The sequence below is a fragment of the Halichondria panicea genome, chromosome 2 (assembly GCF_963675165.1).
Source record: "Halichondria panicea chromosome 2, odHalPani1.1, whole genome shotgun sequence".
Lineage (NCBI taxonomy): Eukaryota > Metazoa > Porifera > Demospongiae > Suberitida > Halichondriidae > Halichondria > Halichondria panicea.
Window position 1 is genome coordinate 8,404,969 of NC_087378.1, and position 21,556 is coordinate 8,426,524.

The window sequence follows — 21,556 nt, forward strand, 5'->3', positions numbered from 1 at the left end:
AAGGGTCGACAACTATACAAGTGATGCCAATGGCTAAATGCAGAGAAGATGTCTTGTGTGGTAGATGTGATTCGCTTTCAGCGTCCACAGAGGAGTGACCAGAGCTTGTTTGTGTCCAACCTGCCCTCAGAAGTATCCAGTGATGAGTTGTGGGCCTCCCTGCACTCAGCCTTCTCTCAGTTTGGGCTAGTTCATAAAGTACACACACACACACACACCAGTACCAATACCACCATCATGAGTCATAATTATTACATGCTGTGGACTGATGCTTGAATGATAGTGTGTGCCTTGTTAACAATGGACTCTACTGTCTTCATAGATTACCATTCCTGACAAAGGAGATCACAAGTACGGGTTTGTTAGCTTCTACTCTTCGTACTCTTGCAGCTCTGCTCAGCGATGCCTTGACAAGCAGTTGATCCTGGCAGGGCACACACTCAGGGTAATGGTGTTTATGTAAGTGTGTCTACCAACTTCTTATCCTCCTCTCCTTCCTCAGGTGGTGTGCTGTAGAGAGCGTGCAGTAGGTCCAATATCTCCCCTCCACATCAGTGACTGTGTGGCCCTAGCCAACCATTACCTGGGCTTCAATGGATGGAGCTCTAGCATCACTTCACTCACCAGCTCTGATGAGGAGTGGATGTGCCAGGCTTCTGTACGTGTGAGGACATGGGATGTAGAGAGTAGAGGCACAGGAACCATCTCCAGGGAAAATAAAGATGGTACATACGTTTCACATGAATTGTAAATTGTAACTGAACTGGGATATAGCAGCAATTAATTTTAGGGCCCAATCGATAATTATTATGCACAGCCCATACTTCATGCTCCCTCCCCCGCACAGGTACAGGCACAGGGAGAGTGTTGGAGGGAGGGGCTCAGAAAGTGTCGGTCAACAGAGCTTGTGCGGATGCGTTCTCTCGACTGGTGCTTTGTGTTGTCCAGCCAGGGGAGAAGATGGCTGCTGTCAAGACCCTTCAACACGAACACTTGCCACCCAATCATGAACAACCCCAGTCATGTTCATAACTGTGTCCACTTGCCACCCAATCACATTATTTATCACAGTGACAGTGCATGGATTCTTATTCCTCATCACGTATATACAAAAATTATTTAAATTGAACCCTCATCATGAAACACCAGTAAGAAACCAGTATAGCCTCTAATATCAAGATAAAAATAATACTGTACACAAAACTACACATGATTGTTTGTTGATTGTTTTGCTTTCCTAGCCTCGTCCCAGATAGTGACTCCTTCACAAGTGCAGAGTGTCTTGGTGTTTTGGAAGAGACCTGCTGACCTTGCCACCACTCCACTGAGCACCCTGTGCATGACTGGGTAGTACACACAGGTCCACACATACACACACTCACCACTCAAAGGAACCATCCTCCTGTACACAGTAGACCACCACAGAGCGTCCTATCAGATCCCAGACCTTGAGTGTGGCTGAAGTGGTGTGCAGAGTGGCTCTCCCAGTGTCATCAGGTGTCACACTCCCCAGCTCTCCACCAGGGACCACCTCCCCACAACTGTATGAGGGTGGGAGATGTGTAGTGTCAGCATATATACCTGTACCTGTGTCCACCCTCTGACATGTCTCCATACTGGTGTACTGATATCTGGTGGGGCATTGTAACCAGTCCATCAATAGTGGCCTCAATCAGACAAGTCTCCTTGGTCACCTGCACCATCCTCACTAGTCCCACACTCTCACACACTCCTCTGAGGGCCACCACAGCCGCTCCATGATGAGAGGGAGGGCTACTGTCTAGGGGGGAGGGGGGGAGGGGGGGGGAGGGGGGGGGTAACAATGCAGTATGATTGTATATACAGTAGACAAAAAAGCGAACTCCAATTAATAATTAGTGAAACTTACTTTGTCCAGTTCCAGTTCCTCCGAATCCCCTGAAGACTACCAGACGTCCTGTCTCCTCCAGTAGGGCCTGCACTCTACACGAGAGTAGACAACTCTCCACCAAGACCAACTCATTAGATACATCCACATACACACTCCGAACACCTGTCATGTGTGAGATGTGAGGGTGTGTGCGGTGTGTGGCAACTCACCAGCTACTGGGTTGAGCTTGGAGTACACTAGTTGGGCACAAGCCTCACACGTCATCTGAACAGCAAACTCCATCTATAGTACAAGACAATAATCAATAGTCAGGGAGACAGGAATCACCTTGGAGAACACTGCTGTAGTATCACCCGGCTCTGCAGACATAGCTAATACGCTATGTACTTGTGGATGGAAAAAATAATTTTAGTTTCCACGAGGTGTTTATTGTTTATGAAGATGACGACCTCTACCAATTATAATAAATTAATGTGCTTCTATTAGATAAAAAAGTACAGTTTCCATGGTGATAAAGAAAGCCTATGCAAGAGATGAGTTTGATTCCCCCCACCGCGTCCCTTGTCAAGTATGACAATCCTCTACTGGTCAGCAGTAACACAGACAGGCGATCAAAGGTACTCCCTCACACACTAGTAGCCACCTTCACTCCCTAGTACCTCCCTTGTGTTCAGGTACGCACACCCAAGACTAGTCAGCATGCAACAGTAGCTGTCATGGGCAGTGGTGGGCCTGTACCAAGTCCACCAAAGGGAAAAATGCCGCCAGCAGAATCTCAGAAAGATCAGAAAACAGAAGAAATCCTCAACTCAATTCTTCCCCCTCGTGAGTGGTCAGAGAGTGGGCAGCTCTGGGTGCAGAGTGTCTCCAGTACTCCGGCCACAAGACTAGATGTCATTAATCTACAGGAACAGTTGGACACACGACTACAGCAGAGACAGGCCAGAGAGACAGGCATATGTCCAGTGAGGAGAGAGCTGTACTCTCAATGCTTTGGTTAGTGTGTGTGTGCTCACTAACAGACATTGCATGTAGTGTACCTTATATAGATGAGATGATTAGACAGATCACTATAGAGTGTGCTGAGAGAGGACTGCTCTTGTTGAGGTGAGAGCAATGACTAGTAGACACCAGGTTACCTCATGTGTGTGTGTGTAGGGTACGAGATGAGATCAGGATGACCATAGCAGCCTACCAGACACTGTATGAGAGCAGTGTGGCATTTGGTATGCGTAAAAGCCTCATGTCTGAACAAGGCAAGACTGACATGGAGCAAACCATTGAGTCACTCAATGGTGAACAGAATGATCTTGAGAAACAGGTTTGTTAGGTAATGTGCTAATATCAATATTACCCCTCCTTCCCTTTAGGTAATGGAACTCAAGAGCAAGTGTGACGCTGTTGAGAAGAGAGAGAGTGAGAAGAGGCAGGTTGAAGAGAAGAAGCATCAGGAAGAGATACAAGCCCTCAAGAAGACCAACCAACAACTCAAGGTAACTAGCTAGCTCTCATACTCCTGGTGTCACTGTTCTCTCTCTCTCTCTATATAATTATAGGCACAACTGGAAGGCATCATTGCTCCTCAGAAGAAGTAACTATTGAACAATACCAGCCACACTACATTAATATTAGCTGAACATTACACTACCTTATTACATTGATTGAATGTCTCATGCAATTGTGATGGATTATTATTATTGTTAATTCACGTGAATAAAGTATATACAATAATTATTATACGCATGAACAAACAACAATAAGACTGCTACAATGTGGTGTAGTGCATGTGCTATAATTAAGAGTCAGTCAATTTGAGGTGGAGGGTGGTCTTTGTGGGCGTGTCCTTGGAGGAGGCATAAGGTCAGAGTCCTTGCTGCTAGGTCGTAGGGAAGAGGGGATCTTTTTAATGATATTCATCAACCAATCCTTGGTCACTGGCTGGCGGATGGACTGTACAACACCTGCAGGCAAGGAATAATTATGATCATCCTTAATGACAGCTAGGGGCTGACTTACTCCTGGCTGTAGTGACACTGTTAGGGAAGCTCTTGTCCTCCCTCACTCTCATAAAGTGCCAGCCAGAATGTGGGTCCCACGAACACTCGATAATGCGGCCATTCAGAGACGCAGCTTCTTTGTTTAACTGTAAAGAGGGGACACACTCACTCACACGCACAGTACAGGTGATGGTAGTCTTACTTACTTTGAGGTCAATGGTTGAGAATGGTTCTCTGTAGCCACCCACAAACAATTGGCCCACCTTGGTAGGCAGCTCCCTGCAGGTACAATCAAAGCACACACACACACACACACACACCCACACACCCACACACCCACACACACACACACACACTTATTTTGACTAATGCCTGGACCTAACTCTAAGAATTCAAATCAGAGGTTAATGTTCAAACTAGAGGTTGATCTTCAACACCTAATCAAATAATAGCATGGGGTACTAGGCCCACCATGACAAACCACAAACATAAAACAGTGAACAGCCAACCAAATCACAGTCATAGATCACATGAACATCAGCAGTTAGAAAACACATGGCAAAGCTTCATGAGAAAGAAAATAAAGTAAGCTACTTATAACAAATACAATACCTACAATGTATGTTGCTGGCTTTAATTAACACCCACGCTTAGTACTGGCTGCTAGTTGGCACACTATAAGTTTATCAACTGTCATATACATATTCTATATAGAAATAAAATATGGGAGACCCCGATACGGGTACCAAATTACGAATTACATGCATAAACCCAAGAATATCTGTTCTCCCCCTATACGTCTATAATATACCCCCATACTGTCCATACTTGAGGTACTCAATGTGTAATTAGTGTACTAATACAACTGTGAATATACGGTCAGTCGAGGGAAGAGAGTTGACGTCATCAAAGATCTTTAATTCCCCATTCTCGATTCTCAAGGTCGAGCGGCTGACTGTATCTTATTTAAAAAAAAAAAATGTTTTTGGTTTGTTTGTGTGTCTTCTCTTTTGATTATCCTTTGCTGTGTGTGTTTCTAGTTACCCTCCTAAAAGGTTCCCTAATTAAGGCTCTAAATACCTATTTCCCCGCCCTATAATGTCCACACGTAACTATGTACAATAGTAGAGGTCTTGGCATACAACAATAGAACATAACAAACTAATATGTACATACCTCTGGAATAAAATAAACATCAGATGTCAATATGATTGAAAAGTAAATTAAGCGAGCATCCCGTTTGAGTTAGTAATATGAGCAGTGGACACAATTCCACCCAAAAGTTATTTATTATTTTCTTATAATTTTATCTTGAAACCTCGAACACACACACACACACACACACGTTACCCCAGCTGTTGTCTCTTCACAATGGCCAGCCTAAAGTCCACTGTATTGAGGTCTGCTGGCTTCCACTTGAGTATGTCTCTACACTGACCAGCTACATATGGCTGGAGTGGAGGAATACAAACGGTGACAATAAAGTAGTACTGCTTACATCAGTGCCAGGAGAGAATATGAATCCATCACTCTCATGACTCAGAGTCTTGACAAACTTCTCCAGCATCTAAACACACACACACACACACAGTGACTGATGGTTAAGAGAGGAGGAGATAGCGTGAACCTGCATAGTCTCCACAGACACATCCCAGAACATCTTTGCCCTGACACTAAATGGTTCAGATGTCTTGCATAGAGAGCCTTGCCGTGCCTACAGGAGGGGGAGGGGTTACACAGGCACTGTGGTTGTATGTACTCACTGCAGCCTCTCTGGGTTCAATGATCTCCTTGTTAATGCACGACATTCGCACTTTGTGATCAGACAGTCCCACCTCAGTATTGCCCTGTGTGTGTGTGTGGGCAGAGGGGGAGCTGACACAAGTACACACACGCACACGCACACACACACAAACCTCAAACTGTATGATATCATAGATGAGGTAGCGAGGTCGCACAGCTCCACCATTGTCCTTGTCTAGTACCATCTCCTGAGCAGACAAACAATCATCACATGTATGCATTAAGAGGCCATTAACTGACCCCATCCATGAGTGTGTCTTTAACATGCTCTCCTTGTCTCCCTCGTGAGGGAAAGGAGAGTTGAGGCACTTGAAACACAGCATTGTCACGATCCAACATGTACACTGCCCCTTGACCACGAACATACATCATGTACCTGCAAGTACAAACACACACCCTCCCACTCACACTCCACTACTAACACACACCCTCCCACTCCACTACTAACACACCTCCCACTCCCACTCCACTACTAACACCCCCCCTCCCACTCCACTACTAACACACACCCTCCCACTCCACTACTAACACCCCCCCTCCCACTACACTACTAACACACACCCTCCCACTCCACTACTAACACACACCCTCCCACTCACACTCCACTACTAACACCCCCCTCCCACTCCACTACTAACACACACCCTCCCACTCCACTACTAACACACACCCTCCCACTCCACTACTAACACACACCCTCCCACTCACACTCCACTACTAACACCCCCCTCCCACTCCACTACTAACACACACCCTCCCACTCCACTACTAACACACACCCTCCCACTCCACTACTAACACCCCCCTCCCACTCACACTCCACTACTAACACACACCCTCCCACTCACACTCCACTACTAACACCCCCCTCCCACTCCACTACTAACACACACCCTCCCACTCCACTACTAACACCCCCCCTCCCACTTCACTACTAACACACACCCTCCCACTCACACTCCACTACTAACACACACCCTCCCACTCCACTACTAACACACACCCTCCCACTCCACTACTAACATCCCCCCTCCCACTACACTACTAACACACACCCTCCCACTCCACTACTAACACACACCCTCCCACTCACACTCCACTACTAACACCCCCCTCCCACTCCACTACTAACACACACCCTCCCACTCCACTACTAACACACACCCTCCCACTCACACTCCACTACTAACACCCTCCTCCCACTCCACTACTAACACACACCCTCCCACTCCACTACTAACACACACTCCCACTCCACTACTAACACACTCCCTCCCACTCCACTACTAACACACACCCTCCCACTCCACTACTAACACACACCCTCCCACTCCACTACTAACACACCCCCTCCCACTCCCACTCCACTACTAACACACCTCCCACTCCCACTCCACTACTAACACACACCCTCCCACTCCACTACTAACACACACCCTCCCACTCCACTACTAACACACACCCTCCCACTCCACTACTAACACACCCTCCCACTCCACTACTAACACACCTCCCACTCCCACTCCACTACTAACACACACCCTCCCACTCCACTACTAACACACCTCCTCCCACTCACACCCACCTTGTTCCATCAGCCTTCCATGAGACTCTATAAGTCTTCTCATGCAAGAGTGAGATGTTCTGCACGTCCATGGAGACTGGCTGAGATCCAGGGAACCCAGCTCTGTGGGTACCAGTATTGTAAGCAGAGCTCTATGATCATGATCCATTCTCACCCCTCCCACTTGAGAGCAAACTGACACAGTTGCTGTATATCCTCTCTTATTGGAGGACCCACAAACACTGTTCCTTGTACGCCCTCCATGAAGTGAGCATTCTACACAGCAACAATGCATGGGTTGGTTGGAGCATGCTTATACTCACAATGCATGGGTTGGTTGGATCATGCTTATACTGTGACTCACATCATTCTGTTGTTCCCTCCTTCTCTTCTTACTACCACCACTCTCCATTGCTCCTGCTATGTCACCCTCACTCTCTTCCTGACACCAGGCTGGACGAGGGGGGGCTGGCATACTCTCTCCTCCACCATACCGTCGTGATAACTCATCCAGATACTCTTGTTTGTAAATCCCAGGGGGACGCGCCTTTATAAAGGTTGCCATGGCAGCCTCCAGTCTAGACACAAGGGAAGTGAATACACACACGTACACACGTACACCACGCCCACACACACACCCTCACCCCCAATCCTCTGTCTCTATAAGGAAGGCTGAGATGAGGAAGCCGGTACGATTGTAACCATGGGTACAGTGGACACCTGAAGGTGGACAGTTACTCAGTTACTATGACAACTACACTATATCCGCTACCTACCTATAATCTCTCCAGGATGTTGAGTGAAGAAATGAGAGCAAACTCTCTTAAACTCATCAACTTGCTCTGAAGTGGGGGTTTCCCCAAACCTACAAGTGTGTGTGTCACATGCTCCATACACCCGCCCACTCACCCCTCACACTGAAGCTTGTAGTGTCCAATAGCATTCTCACTAGTCAACTGTCTCTTGTCATAATAGCGATCAGTCTTAGTGAGGTCTATCACAAGCCCCATACGCAGTCCCAGGGCTTGTGTGTACAGGACTAACATAGGCACTCCAAACCTGTCCTCTTCTGGCACCTCTCCATCATACTGAGATGAGAGGGGCGTCTTGAAGGGCAGGAACTTGCCTACAGTATAGCAATGGTGATGTGTGTGTGTGTGTGTAGGGGATGGCTACAGTATAACAATGGTGGTGTGTATGTGTGTGTAGGGGATGCCTACAAATGGTGGTGTGTGTGTGTGTGTGTGTAGGGGATGCCTACAAATGGTGGTGTGTGTGTGTAGGGGATACCTTGCACAGGCTAACAGCTCACCTGCAATAACCTGACCCTTCCTAGGACAGTGGAGCCACCTCTGAGGTATAGACATTCCGTGACTCTCGCTGTATGGTGTACTCTATCAATGGCTAGCAATCTTCTGTGTTTAGAGTATTCTCTAATTAGAGCCCATTTATTCCAACTAATGCTCACTCATAGGTTAAAGTTCATCTTTGTTAAAGCTATTTCAACTGGTAATGGCTACTCCGAGTGCAGCTCCCAACAGAAAGCAACTAACAGATGATCTTGCCAACCATGAAGCGCAGTTGGACCAGGTAAGCTCATAATAATATAGTAGTGCTGTACTCTTAGTGTGTGATTCAGGTAGAGGCCGCCCTCACCAATGACCCTGATAATGAGGAGCTCCTCAAGCTCAAGAATGACCTCCTGGTGAGTTTGGTAATTACCCCCCACAGTGGCATACAGAGCTAGGTAATTACCCCCCACAGTGTCATACATTCTCAATATAGGATGTCAAGAAGCTGACATTAGATCTGCTCGAGTTGGCCCCTGCACCAAAGCCGCCACAAGACCATCATCCATCATCATCTGTCTACCAATGGAAACAGGGAGATCGTGTTAAAGCAGCCTGGCCAGATAATGGAAAGTGAGTGAGGCCCCCCCCCCCTCTACTATGGTGTTCATTACCCCCTCCCCTCTACTATGGTGTTCATTACCCCCCCCCCCTACTATGGTGTTCATTACCCCCCCCTCTACTATGGTGTTCATTACCCCCCCCCCCCCTCTACTATGGTGTTCATTACCCCCCCCCCCTACTATGGTGTTCATTACCCCCCCCTCTACTATGGTGTTCATTACCCCCCCCCTCTACTATGGTGTTCATTACCCCCCCTTATCTACAGGTACTATGGTGCTCTGGTGGAGGTGTTGTCTGGAGATGGGGCGACAGCTAGTGTACGCTTTGATGGTTATGGTACCACCATATTTGTCAGACTCAGTGAACTTCGACCTCTCACCTGGAAAGAGGAACCAGCTGACAAACAGACTAAGAAAGTTGTCAAGCCAAATGCAAAGTGAGTGGGCGTGTGTGTGATGAGTGGATGGTGTGTGTGTGTGTGATGAGTGGATTGTGTGCAGAGAAAAGAGGGCAGAGATACGAGAGTACAAGAAAAAGAAGGCAGCAAAGAAAAAGGAGAAAATGAACGAAGTGGAGGAGTTTAGAGAGCATGAGAAAGGACGTTGGAAGTCATTTAGTCAAAAGGTACCAGTTATCGTAATGACCCCCCCCCCCACCTGCTCCTTACTACCCCCCACAGTCTTCAAAGTCCCGGAGTGGTCCATTAAATGCCAAACAGAGGAAGAGCATCTTTGCAGTCCCTGATTCTCTGGAGGGGAAGGTATGAACACAGCATGTACTGTAGTGTGTTCACCTTTGACCCCTGTGTAGGTGGGGGTGGGTACATGCAATGTGGGGGGTAAGGGAATGACTGACTTCTCCAGCAGAACAAAGAACTCATCACTCAAACAAGATCAATCATAGTGTCACTATCTGTAATACACTGCACTTGTCATAATAATGTGTTGTTGAATCTTCCTCTGTTATATTATACTCTGTGGTTGAATTGACAATAATTTCATCAAACAAAATGCAGTTATGCATGCATGACATTACATGACTATATATAATAGTTAGTCACCCTATAATTATACAGATGTTCTATTTGAGAGAGTCCAGCATTTTCTCTACAATCCTCAGTTGTCCATTACCCTGAGAGGGGGAGTGTTGCCATGGAAACACAACACTATATACTCACAGTCTGATACTTTAGTTTGAGTTGTGTTTTTGCCCAATCAATGTAGCGAGTGTTTCGAGACTTGACCTCAGCTGGCTTCTTCTGACTGTTGGACGAGTAGCTTACCTGCATGGTGTGTGTGTGTGTGTGTGTGTGTGTGGGCGGGTGCAATCACTTACCCAGCAGAAGCCGTAGAGAGCTCTCACATTGTCAGGGTTGAGTTGTAGGGCAGTGGCAAAGTGCTTACGTGATAACTCCAAGCCTTCAGTTGTTCCCAGACTATAGCACACCTACACACACGTAGCGTGAACAATGGTACCATGAATAGACACACAAACCTCAGCGTATCTCTGGTGGTGTAGATGGTGGTGAGGATGAAACAGAATAAGCTCCTCCAAACAAAATGCTGCTTTAGAGTAGCTGCAGAGAAGTACACACACTATAACAGAGCACACACTGACTTACTTGTTTGCCAGAGTATAGAGGTCAGCCAGCTCCAACCATGCCTCCTTGTCTGTCATGAACCTACACACACACACACACAGTGAGTGATGGTATGAATCGCATGATATGCGTACACTTCCAGGAGAGCAGTCAGTTCCCTAATGGCCTCAGTTGTACTCCCTTGAGCTCTTAAGATGGCCACCTTTCTCTTCCATATCCCGACACTATTTGGGTGGCTGTCCAAAGCTTCCTCGTACAGTGACAGGGCCTCCTCCAATCTATGTATGTATGTGTGCTCTACACTAGTCAATGTGCAAGGAGTGCCTTACCTTCCACTGCCCTCCAAACACATTCCCTCTAAACGCTTCACACGCAGACTACCCGGGAACTGCTTCCTGAGAGCTTCCAGTGAACGCTATACACAGTGATGATGAGAAGTCAGCCAGTAGGAGTGTGTGTGTGTGTACCTGAGCGGTGTCCAAGTCCCCAGTGTCCAGGGCAGCCACCACCACTTGTTCATGGATCTCCCACTCTGTATGTACACTAGTTAGCGTGTGTGAGGTCTCAGTATCTCTTACCCTCTGATCCTAGACTGGCTGATCTGAGCAGAAGCTGTCCCAACTGAAGGCATTGAGTACTCTTGCGTACTCCCTCCTCTCTCCAGCTCCGCAGCGTCTCCCTCGCCTCACTTACACTAACTGTCTCTCCTACACTCTCCATTTCTGCCACGAGAGTAGATTTACTTTTAGGCTTCATCGATCCTTTACCATACTGTCTGGTAAGGGATCGCTAAGGTAAATATACCACCCACCCACGTGGAGTACTTGGCTGCAGAGAAGGAAGACGTTCCACACTGCTGTTGCGACGTAGCCCCGCGATAGTTATGAGTACCCTCCACGCATTCTTCAAGCCTCTGAACAAGTCCCCCAAGACTCCCTCTTCCTCTACCAGTGCTATTAGGAAGAGGCAGCGCTCTCTGGACAGTGTGGGAGAGCCTAGCACCAGCAAGGTACCTGCACATTATTGCACATTGACTGATAGACACTATATTAATAAGAGATTGTCATCCTCTCTCTCTAGATACCATCTGACCTCACTCCACACAAGTCTCCTAGAGTCTCTAAGAGCTCTATCGATGATATTACACCAAAGAAGAGACGTACCAATCCTGCCGGGAGGACATCATCCACAGTGAAGAAGTCAGAGGTCAATCCTGTGGAGACATCGTCCAAGGGTTCAGCAAAGAGGTCAACATTTGCCGTTGATGATGGTTTAGATGTCACTCCAAAGAAGCGTTGTCTGAATGCTTCGAGGACCTCCCTCACACCGTCTACACCACACACACTGTCACAGCCGTCCCTCACACCCTCCACACCCCTCACACCTCACACATCCAAGACCCTAGCGCAGAGTGAGGTCAGTTCATTCTCACACGAGAGCATAGAGTGGTTGCAAGAGGACAAGGTTCGGTAAGTGTGTCAGGGTTCGTGACCTCTCATCATAATTCCCCCACCCTGCAGTGATGGCAGTGGACATCTCAAGAGCCACCCTGACTACAATCCCAAGACTCTACAGGTACGTACATGTACAACATTGATCCCACCCACTCACTCGCCCACCCACTCATTTGCTCCCCTAGGTGCTGCGAGGTTTCCTGGACAATCAGACACCAGCACAGCGACAATGGTGGGATATCAAGAAGACACACTTTGACACCATTCTTATGTTCAAGGTGAACACAGTCTCACTAACTGAATCGTGTGCTGAAATTAACGATTAATTTGGGCCCACAATTTTGAAGAAAAAAGCATAATTGATTGGTAATACATCGTTAATATAGCAGTGTACATGAGTACACATGATGATGTCCTCTCATCTGTCCACATGATGGTGTCCTCTCATCTGTCCAGGTGGGCAAGTTCTATGAGTTGTATCACATGGATGCAGTGGTAGGAGTGAGAGAGTGTGGTCTCGTCTTCATGAAGGGAGCCATGGCTCACTGTGGCTTCCCTGAGCTGGGCTTCCGCAAGTACTCACAAATACTAGTCCAGAAGGGATACAAGTGAGTGTGTACATGTGTCACTATTAGGGATACCAGTGAGTGTGTACATGTGTCACTATTAGGGATACCAGTGAGTGTGTACATGTGTCACTATTAGGGATACCAGTGAGTGTGTACATGTGTCACTATTAGGGATACCAGTGAGTGTGTACATGTGTCCCAGTGAGTGTGTACATGTGTCACTATTAGGGATACCAGTGAGTGTGTACATGTGTCACTATTAGGGATACCAGTGAGTGTGTACATGTGTCACTATTAGGGATACCAGTGAGTGTGTGCATGTGTCACTATTGGTTGTATTGTTCTTCCATGCAGAGTTGCTCGAGTGGAGCAGACGGAGAACCCTGCCATGATGGAGAAGAGGATAAGAGAGAGTGAGTGGCTATAGGGATGTGTGTGTGTGTGTGTGAGTCTCATACACACACGCATATATATATACAGGTACTCAGAAAGTGACAAAGTTTGACAAGGTTGTTCATCGTGAGGTCTGCTCTGTAGTAACTAGAGGTGAGTATATGTCCCTATACGCTATAGACCACCTCCCCCTAGTCTGTACATGTCCATACGCTATAGACCACCTCCCCCTAGTCTGTACATGTCCATACGCTATAGACTACCTCCCCTAGTCTGTACATGTCCATACGCTATAGACTACCTCCCCTAGTCTGTACATGTCCATATGCTATAGACCACCTCCCCTAGTCTTTGCCTTCCTCCACTGCAGGGACTCAGGTTCCCCTGTACCAAGACTATGACAGACATGATGCAGCCAGTCTCTACCTGATGGCCATTAAAGAGGAGGGCTCTGTGTATGGAGTGTGCTTTATAGACACCTCACTGGGCACCTTTCATGTGAGTGTGTGTGGGTGTGGGTGTGTGTGTAGTGACTCCCTCCCACACACAGTTGGGTCAGTTCCCTGATGATCAGAGTGGATCTAGACTGCGTACTCTCATTGCACACCATCCTCCTGCCCACGTCATGACTGAGAGAGGTCAGAGGTCACAGAGGACAGCCAGTATTCTCAAGCAAAGCTTGGCAGGCACTTTCAAAGAGCAGCTAGCACACAGTAAGACCACCCACCCACCCACTAGCATATATCTGTGTACAGGTGCAGAGTTCTGGACGGCAGAGACCACACTGGAGGCTCTGACTGGTCACCTAGGATGTCACACATGGCCTCAAGTGTTGGACACTATGCTAGTTAAAGGTGTGTGCCATGCTAATAGAGAGCCAACGTTTAATCTCAGGATAGTACGATCTTTGGTTTAAAGTTCAGGGACTTTTTCAGCTGCCATAACTTGAGCATCGTGGATCCAATTTAAACGATTTTCTGATTTTCTGAAAGCTTAGAAAGAGACCTTTCAAATGGTGTCATTAAAGTTCCATTTTGAGCGATAAAACTATTTGCCAATTTCGCCACACCATGGATAATAGCCCATGGTCCAAGGGCGAAAAATGACAAATTCTGGCCTCAACGAACTTTTAGATGAAAACACATCATTTGAAAGGTCTTTTTCCAAGCTTTCAGAAAATCATAAAATTTTTGACATTGGATCAACGGTACTACCTAAAGTTATGGCTGTTGAAAAATGTTCAACTACCCTCATTTATCTCAGAATAGTCTTTGGTTAAAACTATTTGCCAAACTACTGTGTTACTTTAATGTTACTATTATAAACGGTACTTTAGAGTACATGCTAAGCAAGCTAGCCCTTTTCATCTGTATCTAACTCCAAACTTTCCATTCAACCTTTACACATCTTTTGACAAATAATTATTAATGGATTTGCTATAATATATAATCCGCCAAAATTGAAGTACCCTAAAAACAGAGAAAAATCTGAAAACACTAAAATTACTACCCGTCTATAATAGTGACGTTAAGGTAGTCTCCCTCCCAGACTGTCCTGGTAAGAAGGTGGCTCACAGTGACTACACACTAGCACTGAGTGCCCTGGGGGCGTGTCTATGGGAGCTACAGAGAGCCTACATTGATACAGAGTTGCTCTCTCTCAATCGCTTCCAGGTAAGCTAGTCCCCCCTCACTGTATCACCACCCCCTCAATTTACTACGTTAAATGAGCATCTTTGAACGGCCATAACCTAAGTTTCCGTTGGTCTAATAACATTGATTTTCTGATTTTCTGAAAGCTTAGAGAGAGGCCTTTCGGATGATGTTTTAAAATTAAATTGGACAAAACACCATGGGCTTTTGTATTTTTCCGGAAATTAGAGATTATGGCCCATTCCAAATTAATTTGAGATTTGAGCATACCATCGGAACGGGCTCCTTCTAAGCTTTCAAATAATCAGAAAATCATTAACTTTAGACCATCAGAACTCTAGTTACAGAGCCAACTCAATATAAAAGATACCTGAAGTTAAATAGAGCATCTTTGCCGTTGTTCTGAGAGCAAGTAGCTGTTTGGTAGTGCTACAATAACATGCTTCAGGGTATCACTCGTGCAGTTGTATGTGTCCCCTGATCTGCTCCCCCGTGCTGAGTCAGCATTCTCTCCAGGCCAAAGGATGGTGAGTTGATTACATGACCTGACAGTTTGTTAAGCCCCACCCACTTTGCCCCACCCCCATACACAGATCCTAGATGACCTGGCGTTGACTAATCTTGATGTGGTAGATACTCACGGTCAACCAGCGGGCACTCTACTACAAAGGATAGATCACACAGTCACTGCATTCGGTACCCACACACACGCACACACACACACACACACACACACACACACACACACACACACACACACACCCTCACAGGCAAGCGTCGGCTTCGTGAGTGGGCGTGTGCTCCACTATGTAATCCGGACGCCATTAGTGCTCGACAAGAGGGTGTGGCTAACCTGATTAACCACACCCACCTCATGAAAGAGACTAGAGCTATCCTCACAAAGCTGCCAGACTTGGAGAGGAAGATCAGGAAGTGAGTCCACTGTCCACTAGAGGTCACCACCGCCCACTCATTAATAACACTGTACACCCAACAGGTTCCACATGCTTGGTTCCCCTGGCAACCATCCGGACAGACGAGCACTGTTCTATGATCACCTCATCTATAGCAAGGCTAAGATTGCTGACTTTATTACTGTCTTGGAAGGTTTTGAGAAAGCTACTGCCATCACCGCACTCTTCCAGCCAGAGCTAGACAAGTACATAGCAACCAGGTTGTGTGTGTATTAATCTGACTGTGTTTATACTCCCAGCCTTGGCTCCCCGTTGCTACGGCAACTAGTGACCCCATGCGATGCTGGAGGGGATTTCCCCTGTTTGGATGAGATATTGAGTTATTTCCAGCGTTGCTTTGACAAGGCACACGCTCTCAAGGCTGGAGTGATCGTGCCCTCACCTGGACTTAACCAAAACTATGACAAGGCACTAGCTGATATAAAGAGTGTGGAGGAACAACTAGCACACTATCTGACTAAGCAGAGCAAGCATCTTGATATCAAGGTACCCCCTCCATTGTTTGTACCAGCACGCTCCATTGATATCAGTCACTGTAGTACATGTCTTATGTCAAGAGTGGGCGTAACCGCTACCAACTAGAAGTGTCAGAGAGCAAGGTATCTCATGTGCCGTCATCCTACGAGGTCAAGGGTCAGAGGAAGGGCTATCAGAGGTGTCACTGTATAATCATTATAATATAGTGAGATTGTGTGTACAGGTTCAGTACTGCTGAGAGTGAAGAGTTAGTGGGCAGACTGGTCAAGTGTGAGGAAGCCAGAGATGCCGCTCTCAAGGAGAACATGACCTCTCTCTTCCACACCTTTGATCAGCAGTGAGGACACACCCACACACACACACACACACACACACACACTACTGACATTGTTGTAGCTTTGAGCAGTGGTGTTCTGCTGTCGAGTGTTTGTCTACACTAGATGCCCTCGTAAGTATTGCTGACTATAGGTAAGCTAACCACGCCCCCTCCCCCACTATAACCACACCCACTCCCACAGCTCCTCCAATGCCATGTGTCGTCCTGAGATAGTAGTGTCATCTGATAGACCATTCCTGAGTGTGTTGGAAGGTCGTCACCCTTGTGTATTGACCACATACACTGGTAATGAGTTTATCCCTAATGATGTGAGCATAGACACAGCTCCTTGTGTGGTGGTGACTGGTCCTAATATGGGAGGCAAGAGCACACTCATGAGACAAACTGCTCTCATTGTCATACTAGCTCAGATGGTGAGTATGCCTGCCATCATGTCTACACAGTGTGTGTGTAGCTGGCCCCCTCCTCTCATGCAGGGAAGCTTTGTGCCTGCTGCCAGTTGTCGCTTCAGTCCAGTAGACAGAGTGTTCACACGAATAGGAGCCTCTGATAGAATCACTGCAGGAGAGAGTACCTTCTTTGTGGAGCTCAAGGAGACGGCAGCAATCCTGCGACACGCCACCCGACACTCTCTTGTGTTGTGTGATGAACTAGGTAATCCCCACATCATGCCCCCCTCTACAATGTGGTCCATGCCCCCTCTCTACAATGTGTTCCATGCCCCCCTCTACAATGTGATCCATGCCCCCCCTCTACAATGTGTTCCATGCCCCCCTCTACAATGTGGTCCATGCCCCCCCTCTACAATGTGTTCCATGCCCCCCCTCTACAATGTGTTGTATGCCCCCCTCTACAATGTGTTCCATGCCCCCCCCTCTACAATGTGTTCCATGCCCCCCTTCTACAATGTGTTCCATGCCCCCCCTCTACAATGTCATGCTCTCTCTATATAGGTAGAGGAACCTCTACATATGATGGCACGGCCATAGCTTGGGCTGTTCTGGAAGGTCTTTCTCGTGAGCTGGCTTGTCGTTGCTTCTTCTCTACACACTATCACAGTTTAGTGGAGGAGTTGGGCAGTGCCACCAATGTCACTCTGGGACACATGGTAGGCCTCTAGTATCACTGCATACACTAACCCCACCCTCCCCCTACTAGTCTCTAGTATCACTGCATACACTAACCCCACCCTCCCCCTACTAGTCTCTAGTATCACTGCATACACTAACCCCACCCTCCCCCTACTAGCCTCTAGTATCACTGCATACACTAACCCCACCCTCCCCCTACTAGTCCTGTTTAGTTGAACCTGACGATACTGCCGCTGGGGGGGAGAGGGTCACCTTCCTATACAAGTTTGTTGGTGGGGCCTGTCCGCACAGCTATGGCTTTAATGTGGCCACCATGGCTGGTGTACCAGAGGGTGTTGTACGATTAGCTCGAGAGAAAGCCTCAGACTTTGAGAGAGCTGCAAATGACCTACTGGCATTTAGGTAAGCGGGTCACTGCAGTAGCTATTGTGTTCATGAGTGTTGTATCTGCAGGAAAGTGTTTGCAGCATAAGAAGCAATCTGAACAATCGTTAATCTGAACAATCATCATTACTAACAATTGTGTTGACTCATTACAATATTGATTTGTTATTCATCCCTAGCTTCCTTGTACATGTAATACATGATCTTATTATTTAACAAAAATTATTTGTACTGGATTGACAACTTATTTTATATACAAAACTTCAATTTAGGCCAAACACACATTATTGCATTAATCGTACAAATCAAGCAAAAGCAAAACTTGCATAATAAATTCAGTTACTATAGTCTTTAACGAAATTGAGTAGCGAAGTGAAATCTCTCGCATCACGATAATCAAATCTTTGCCCATCTTTAAAGAGGACAAGTGTCGGGTAGCCATGTACTTGGTGCTCAGAGCAGAGCTCTTTGTCCACTGTGCAATCAACCTACAGAGAGAGAGAGAGTGGATGACAGACTAGCATACTAGAGGGGGAGTTAAATTTGGGAATCTTTCAGCTGCCATATAACTTGAATTCTGTGGATCGAAAATCAAAAATTTTATGAAAGCTTAGAAAGAGACCTTTAAAATAGTACCATCAAAGTTGATATTCGAGAGATAAAATTATTTGCCAATTTAGCCGTACCATGGATTATAGCCCATGGTCCGAGGCCGAAAAATGACAAATTAGGGCATGGACGAAATTTTGGATTGAAACACATCATTTGAAAGGTATTTTTCTAAGCTTTCAGAATATCATAAAATTTTTGACATTGGATCAACTGTACTCAAGTTATGGCTGTTGAAAGACACCCCCCCCTCTGTTAACCTTGGCAATGATTGCAGTAGTGAAGGAGCTGTGGATAGCCTCTGCCAGTTGATCCCAGACAGGGGCCAAGCTCTTACAATGGCCACACCAGGGAGCGTAGAATTTAACAAACACAACTTGATTCTCGATCAGGGCTGGCCCAAAGCTCTCCTTGGTTAGTTCCACTACCCCCCGTACCTGTGGAGCCTGACCAGAGTGTGTGTGTGTGTGTGTGTGTTTGGGAGATTGAAATAAAAAAATTAATTTGGGTGTATATCCGTCCACTGAAACCCTAGGGGCTGACTCATATAATAACTTCAAAAATTCAAATTTCTCAAACAGTTTGATATATAACTGTTTTCCAGCTCACAGCAAACACACATATATCATGCTATTTGTTAAATGTATAGTCCAACAAAATTGGTTTAAATTTTGTCTTATGCTGTGTCCTAGGAAGAAATATTCGTATTATAGCTAAACATCTTAGAACAGCAACCAGGGGTAGCTAGACGTCCGACCTTGAGAATCGGAAATGGTATGTAGCTCCACCTACCTCTGTTGTAAGAGCGTCTACTATGAAGCTAGTGAGGGACTCAAGGTCTCTGCCTCCACTGTACTTATGCACCAGCACACCATTCACTAACAGAAGGAGAGTTGGATAACCTTTGACCTCCAGTTGTCCACATGTACCAGTCTCTTGTGTGCAGTCTACCTTACTGATGTGTACAGATGGGTTGTTGTTATACTCGCTAGCCAACTCCTCCCATACAGGGGCAAGTCTCTGACAGTGACCACACCTACACACACACACAGTTATAGTAACCCTAACCCTAACCCATACAGTGACCACACCTACACACACGTGTACACAGTTATAGTAACCCTAACCCATACAGGGGCAAGTCTCTGACAGTGACCATACCTACACACACACACAGTTATAGTAACCCTAACCCTAACCCATACAGTGACCACACCTACACACACACACAGTTATAGTAACCCTAACCCTAACCCATACAGTGACCACACCTACACACACACACAGTTATAGGTCAGCACTCACTGTGGTACAAGAGCCACTTACCATGGAGCATAGAACTTGATAAAATGCAGACCAGGAGTTGTGCTCGTATAGTCTGGAAATGTTGCATCAGTGAGTGCTTTGGGTTGGACTGACTGTGTCTGTGTGTCTCCGACATGACTTGATATGAACTCTGTAAGAGAGTTGAGATCACGTGCACCGCGATGGTCCCACACTTCCCCTCCCCTGAACAGCTTGAGGCTATACAAGGCAAGCGTGTGTGTGTGTGGGGGGGGGACTGGGGTGCACTAGATACTCACGTCGGATAACCTTTGACCCCATTGTCAGCACAGACAGTTGTGTGTGTAGTGCAGTCAACCTGCATAGAGAATGGACACATCGTGCATAGAGAGTGGACACATCGTGCATAGAGAGTGGACACATCGTGCATAGAGAGTGGACACATCATACATAGGCTATGAAGCCGGTCAATAGACCAATACACGCATACCTTTGCAATGACAATGTTAGAGCTCTTGTATTGGTCTGCCAACTGGTCCCAGGTAGGAGCAAGGTTCTTACAGTGTCCACACCTACACACACACACATAGGTGGTGGGTCAGAATCTAGAGAGAATGGCTAGGGCTTACCAAGGAGCATAAAACTTTACAAACACAGGATTTTCCTTGTCAATGGTATCTTGCCATGTCTCCCCAGTCAGCTCTAGTGGAGAGGAGGCAGCGAGTGTGAGTAGCAGAGCTACTAGCAGGAGGTGTGTGGGGGTCATGGTGGATAAGGCTTGGGCACTAATTAGAAAAATGGGTATTAAATAGAATTAACAATGTTGGGCCTCTTGCGAAGACTGTGTTCTCTTATCTCTCATCTTCTGTTCCGATCTGCTCCAGAGTCTAGTGTCCCACCATCGTCTGGAGCAGAGGAGCCATGGACTAATACAGAGTGGGATGGCGGGGGCGACTGGGAGCCCTTCACTGTCCAGGTGATCCCTCATGATCCACCATTACAGACGCAAGAGGAACAAGCCAGTCAACCACCGGCACCAGAGGTGGACCTGTTTAGTGACATGCAGCCCGTCTTCAAAAAGCCCACAATGGTAACTACAATTCTCTGTACCTAGTTACACATATTGCTCGTGTGTAGATTCGCATTGCTAAGAGAGAAGAGGAACAAGTGGATCTCAGGAAGTTCTCTGTACAAGACGAGGCCTTTGTTGAGGTACGTGTATGGTTGGTATGACAACCTAGCTGCATACGTCATGTATGCACAGGAGGAGGAAGAGTGTGGTTTGGGGGTGTGGTCTGATGAGCTGGCAAGTGGATGGGAGGAACAAGATGGTGACGATCTTGTCAAGAGCTCTCGAGAGGCGGCTCGTAAACTGAGAGCTGAGCAAAGGAGGCAACAACAAGAGAGAGTTAGAACACAGACAATCAGGACTCATGGACTAGGCACTAGAGTGCCGTGATCAATATTCAACAATCTAATTGTTAGCAAATCAATTCTTTTCTGTAGCAAATTTCTTTCTTAATGTAAAATAATGAGTGCTAAAAACACAATATATTATTATTGTCCATACATAATGATAACTATT

The 21,556-nt window shown here is 46.7% G+C and overlaps 9 protein-coding genes across 9 annotated transcripts; 5 read left to right on the forward strand and 4 right to left on the reverse strand.

Moving 5' to 3' along the window:
• LOC135330844 (RAD52 motif-containing protein 1-like) lies at positions 1-1,135 on the forward strand. The gene is made up of 4 exons (XM_064525787.1): positions 1-198; positions 323-445; positions 503-725; positions 848-1,135. Exons 1-4 carry the CDS (start codon positions 49-51, stop codon positions 1,030-1,032), a joined length of 681 nt encoding a protein of 226 aa, XP_064381857.1. The 5' UTR covers positions 1-48; the 3' UTR covers positions 1,033-1,135.
• On the reverse strand, positions 1,072-2,337 carry LOC135330841 (copper chaperone for superoxide dismutase-like). Its single transcript, XM_064525784.1, has 6 exons — positions 2,198-2,337; positions 2,080-2,152; positions 1,889-2,032; positions 1,588-1,780; positions 1,383-1,541; positions 1,072-1,333 (listed from the first exon to the last, which is right to left on the reverse strand). The coding sequence occupies exons 1-6, from the start codon at positions 2,237-2,239 to the stop codon at positions 1,204-1,206; spliced, it is 741 nt and encodes a 246-aa protein (XP_064381854.1). The 5' UTR covers positions 2,240-2,337; the 3' UTR covers positions 1,072-1,203.
• Positions 2,333-3,578, forward strand: LOC135330838 (33 kDa inner dynein arm light chain, axonemal-like). The gene is made up of 6 exons (XM_064525780.1): positions 2,333-2,487; positions 2,545-2,866; positions 2,920-2,977; positions 3,029-3,191; positions 3,241-3,363; positions 3,427-3,578. The coding sequence occupies exons 1-6, from the start codon at positions 2,395-2,397 to the stop codon at positions 3,463-3,465; spliced, it is 798 nt and encodes a 265-aa protein (XP_064381850.1). The 5' UTR covers positions 2,333-2,394; the 3' UTR covers positions 3,466-3,578.
• On the reverse strand, positions 3,575-8,729 carry LOC135330819 (mRNA-capping enzyme-like). The gene is made up of 16 exons (XM_064525760.1): positions 8,547-8,729; positions 8,144-8,360; positions 8,011-8,099; positions 7,879-7,954; positions 7,599-7,812; positions 7,410-7,510; positions 7,256-7,357; positions 5,911-6,046; positions 5,784-5,858; positions 5,631-5,714; positions 5,495-5,581; positions 5,366-5,434; positions 5,218-5,318; positions 4,074-4,146; positions 3,887-4,013; positions 3,575-3,831 (listed from the first exon to the last, which is right to left on the reverse strand). The coding sequence occupies exons 1-16, from the start codon at positions 8,599-8,601 to the stop codon at positions 3,677-3,679; spliced, it is 1,761 nt and encodes a 586-aa protein (XP_064381830.1). The 5' UTR covers positions 8,602-8,729; the 3' UTR covers positions 3,575-3,676.
• Positions 8,694-10,157, forward strand: LOC135330840 (survival of motor neuron-related-splicing factor 30-like). The gene is made up of 7 exons (XM_064525783.1): positions 8,694-8,824; positions 8,874-8,939; positions 9,020-9,156; positions 9,413-9,583; positions 9,648-9,771; positions 9,827-9,907; positions 9,958-10,157. The coding sequence occupies exons 1-7, from the start codon at positions 8,747-8,749 to the stop codon at positions 10,048-10,050; spliced, it is 750 nt and encodes a 249-aa protein (XP_064381853.1). The 5' UTR covers positions 8,694-8,746; the 3' UTR covers positions 10,051-10,157.
• On the reverse strand, positions 10,128-11,509 carry LOC135330836 (ER membrane protein complex subunit 2-like). Its single transcript, XM_064525778.1, has 9 exons — positions 11,326-11,509; positions 11,215-11,279; positions 11,077-11,162; positions 10,882-11,025; positions 10,769-10,828; positions 10,642-10,723; positions 10,483-10,593; positions 10,325-10,429; positions 10,128-10,278 (listed from the first exon to the last, which is right to left on the reverse strand). Exons 1-9 carry the CDS (start codon positions 11,501-11,503, stop codon positions 10,228-10,230), a joined length of 882 nt encoding a protein of 293 aa, XP_064381848.1. The 5' UTR covers positions 11,504-11,509; the 3' UTR covers positions 10,128-10,227.
• A 43-nt stretch (positions 11,510-11,552) lies between these two features.
• LOC135330810 (DNA mismatch repair protein Msh6-like) lies at positions 11,553-18,314 on the forward strand. The gene is made up of 24 exons (XM_064525748.1): positions 11,553-11,756; positions 11,828-12,216; positions 12,268-12,322; positions 12,387-12,479; positions 12,658-12,809; positions 13,125-13,183; positions 13,251-13,316; positions 13,534-13,661; positions 13,714-13,876; positions 13,919-14,017; positions 14,712-14,836; positions 15,280-15,342; positions 15,409-15,511; positions 15,586-15,748; positions 15,813-15,974; positions 16,029-16,275; positions 16,329-16,444; positions 16,490-16,603; positions 16,663-16,734; positions 16,785-17,016; positions 17,080-17,257; positions 17,557-17,711; positions 17,897-18,096; positions 18,148-18,314. The coding sequence occupies exons 1-24, from the start codon at positions 11,631-11,633 to the stop codon at positions 18,164-18,166; spliced, it is 3,279 nt and encodes a 1,092-aa protein (XP_064381818.1). The 5' UTR covers positions 11,553-11,630; the 3' UTR covers positions 18,167-18,314.
• Positions 18,315-18,340: 26 nt separating this feature from the next.
• Positions 18,341-20,783, reverse strand: LOC135330828 (thioredoxin domain-containing protein 5 homolog). The gene is made up of 7 exons (XM_064525768.1): positions 20,601-20,783; positions 20,462-20,543; positions 20,271-20,329; positions 20,014-20,211; positions 19,480-19,723; positions 18,948-19,133; positions 18,341-18,566 (listed from the first exon to the last, which is right to left on the reverse strand). Exons 1-7 carry the CDS (start codon positions 20,735-20,737, stop codon positions 18,414-18,416), a joined length of 1,059 nt encoding a protein of 352 aa, XP_064381838.1. The 5' UTR covers positions 20,738-20,783; the 3' UTR covers positions 18,341-18,413.
• On the forward strand, positions 20,776-21,521 carry LOC135330849 (uncharacterized). The gene is made up of 3 exons (XM_064525791.1): positions 20,776-21,061; positions 21,109-21,183; positions 21,236-21,521. Exons 1-3 carry the CDS (start codon positions 20,792-20,794, stop codon positions 21,428-21,430), a joined length of 540 nt encoding a protein of 179 aa, XP_064381861.1. The 5' UTR covers positions 20,776-20,791; the 3' UTR covers positions 21,431-21,521.
• Positions 21,522-21,556: the final 35 nt, after the last annotated feature.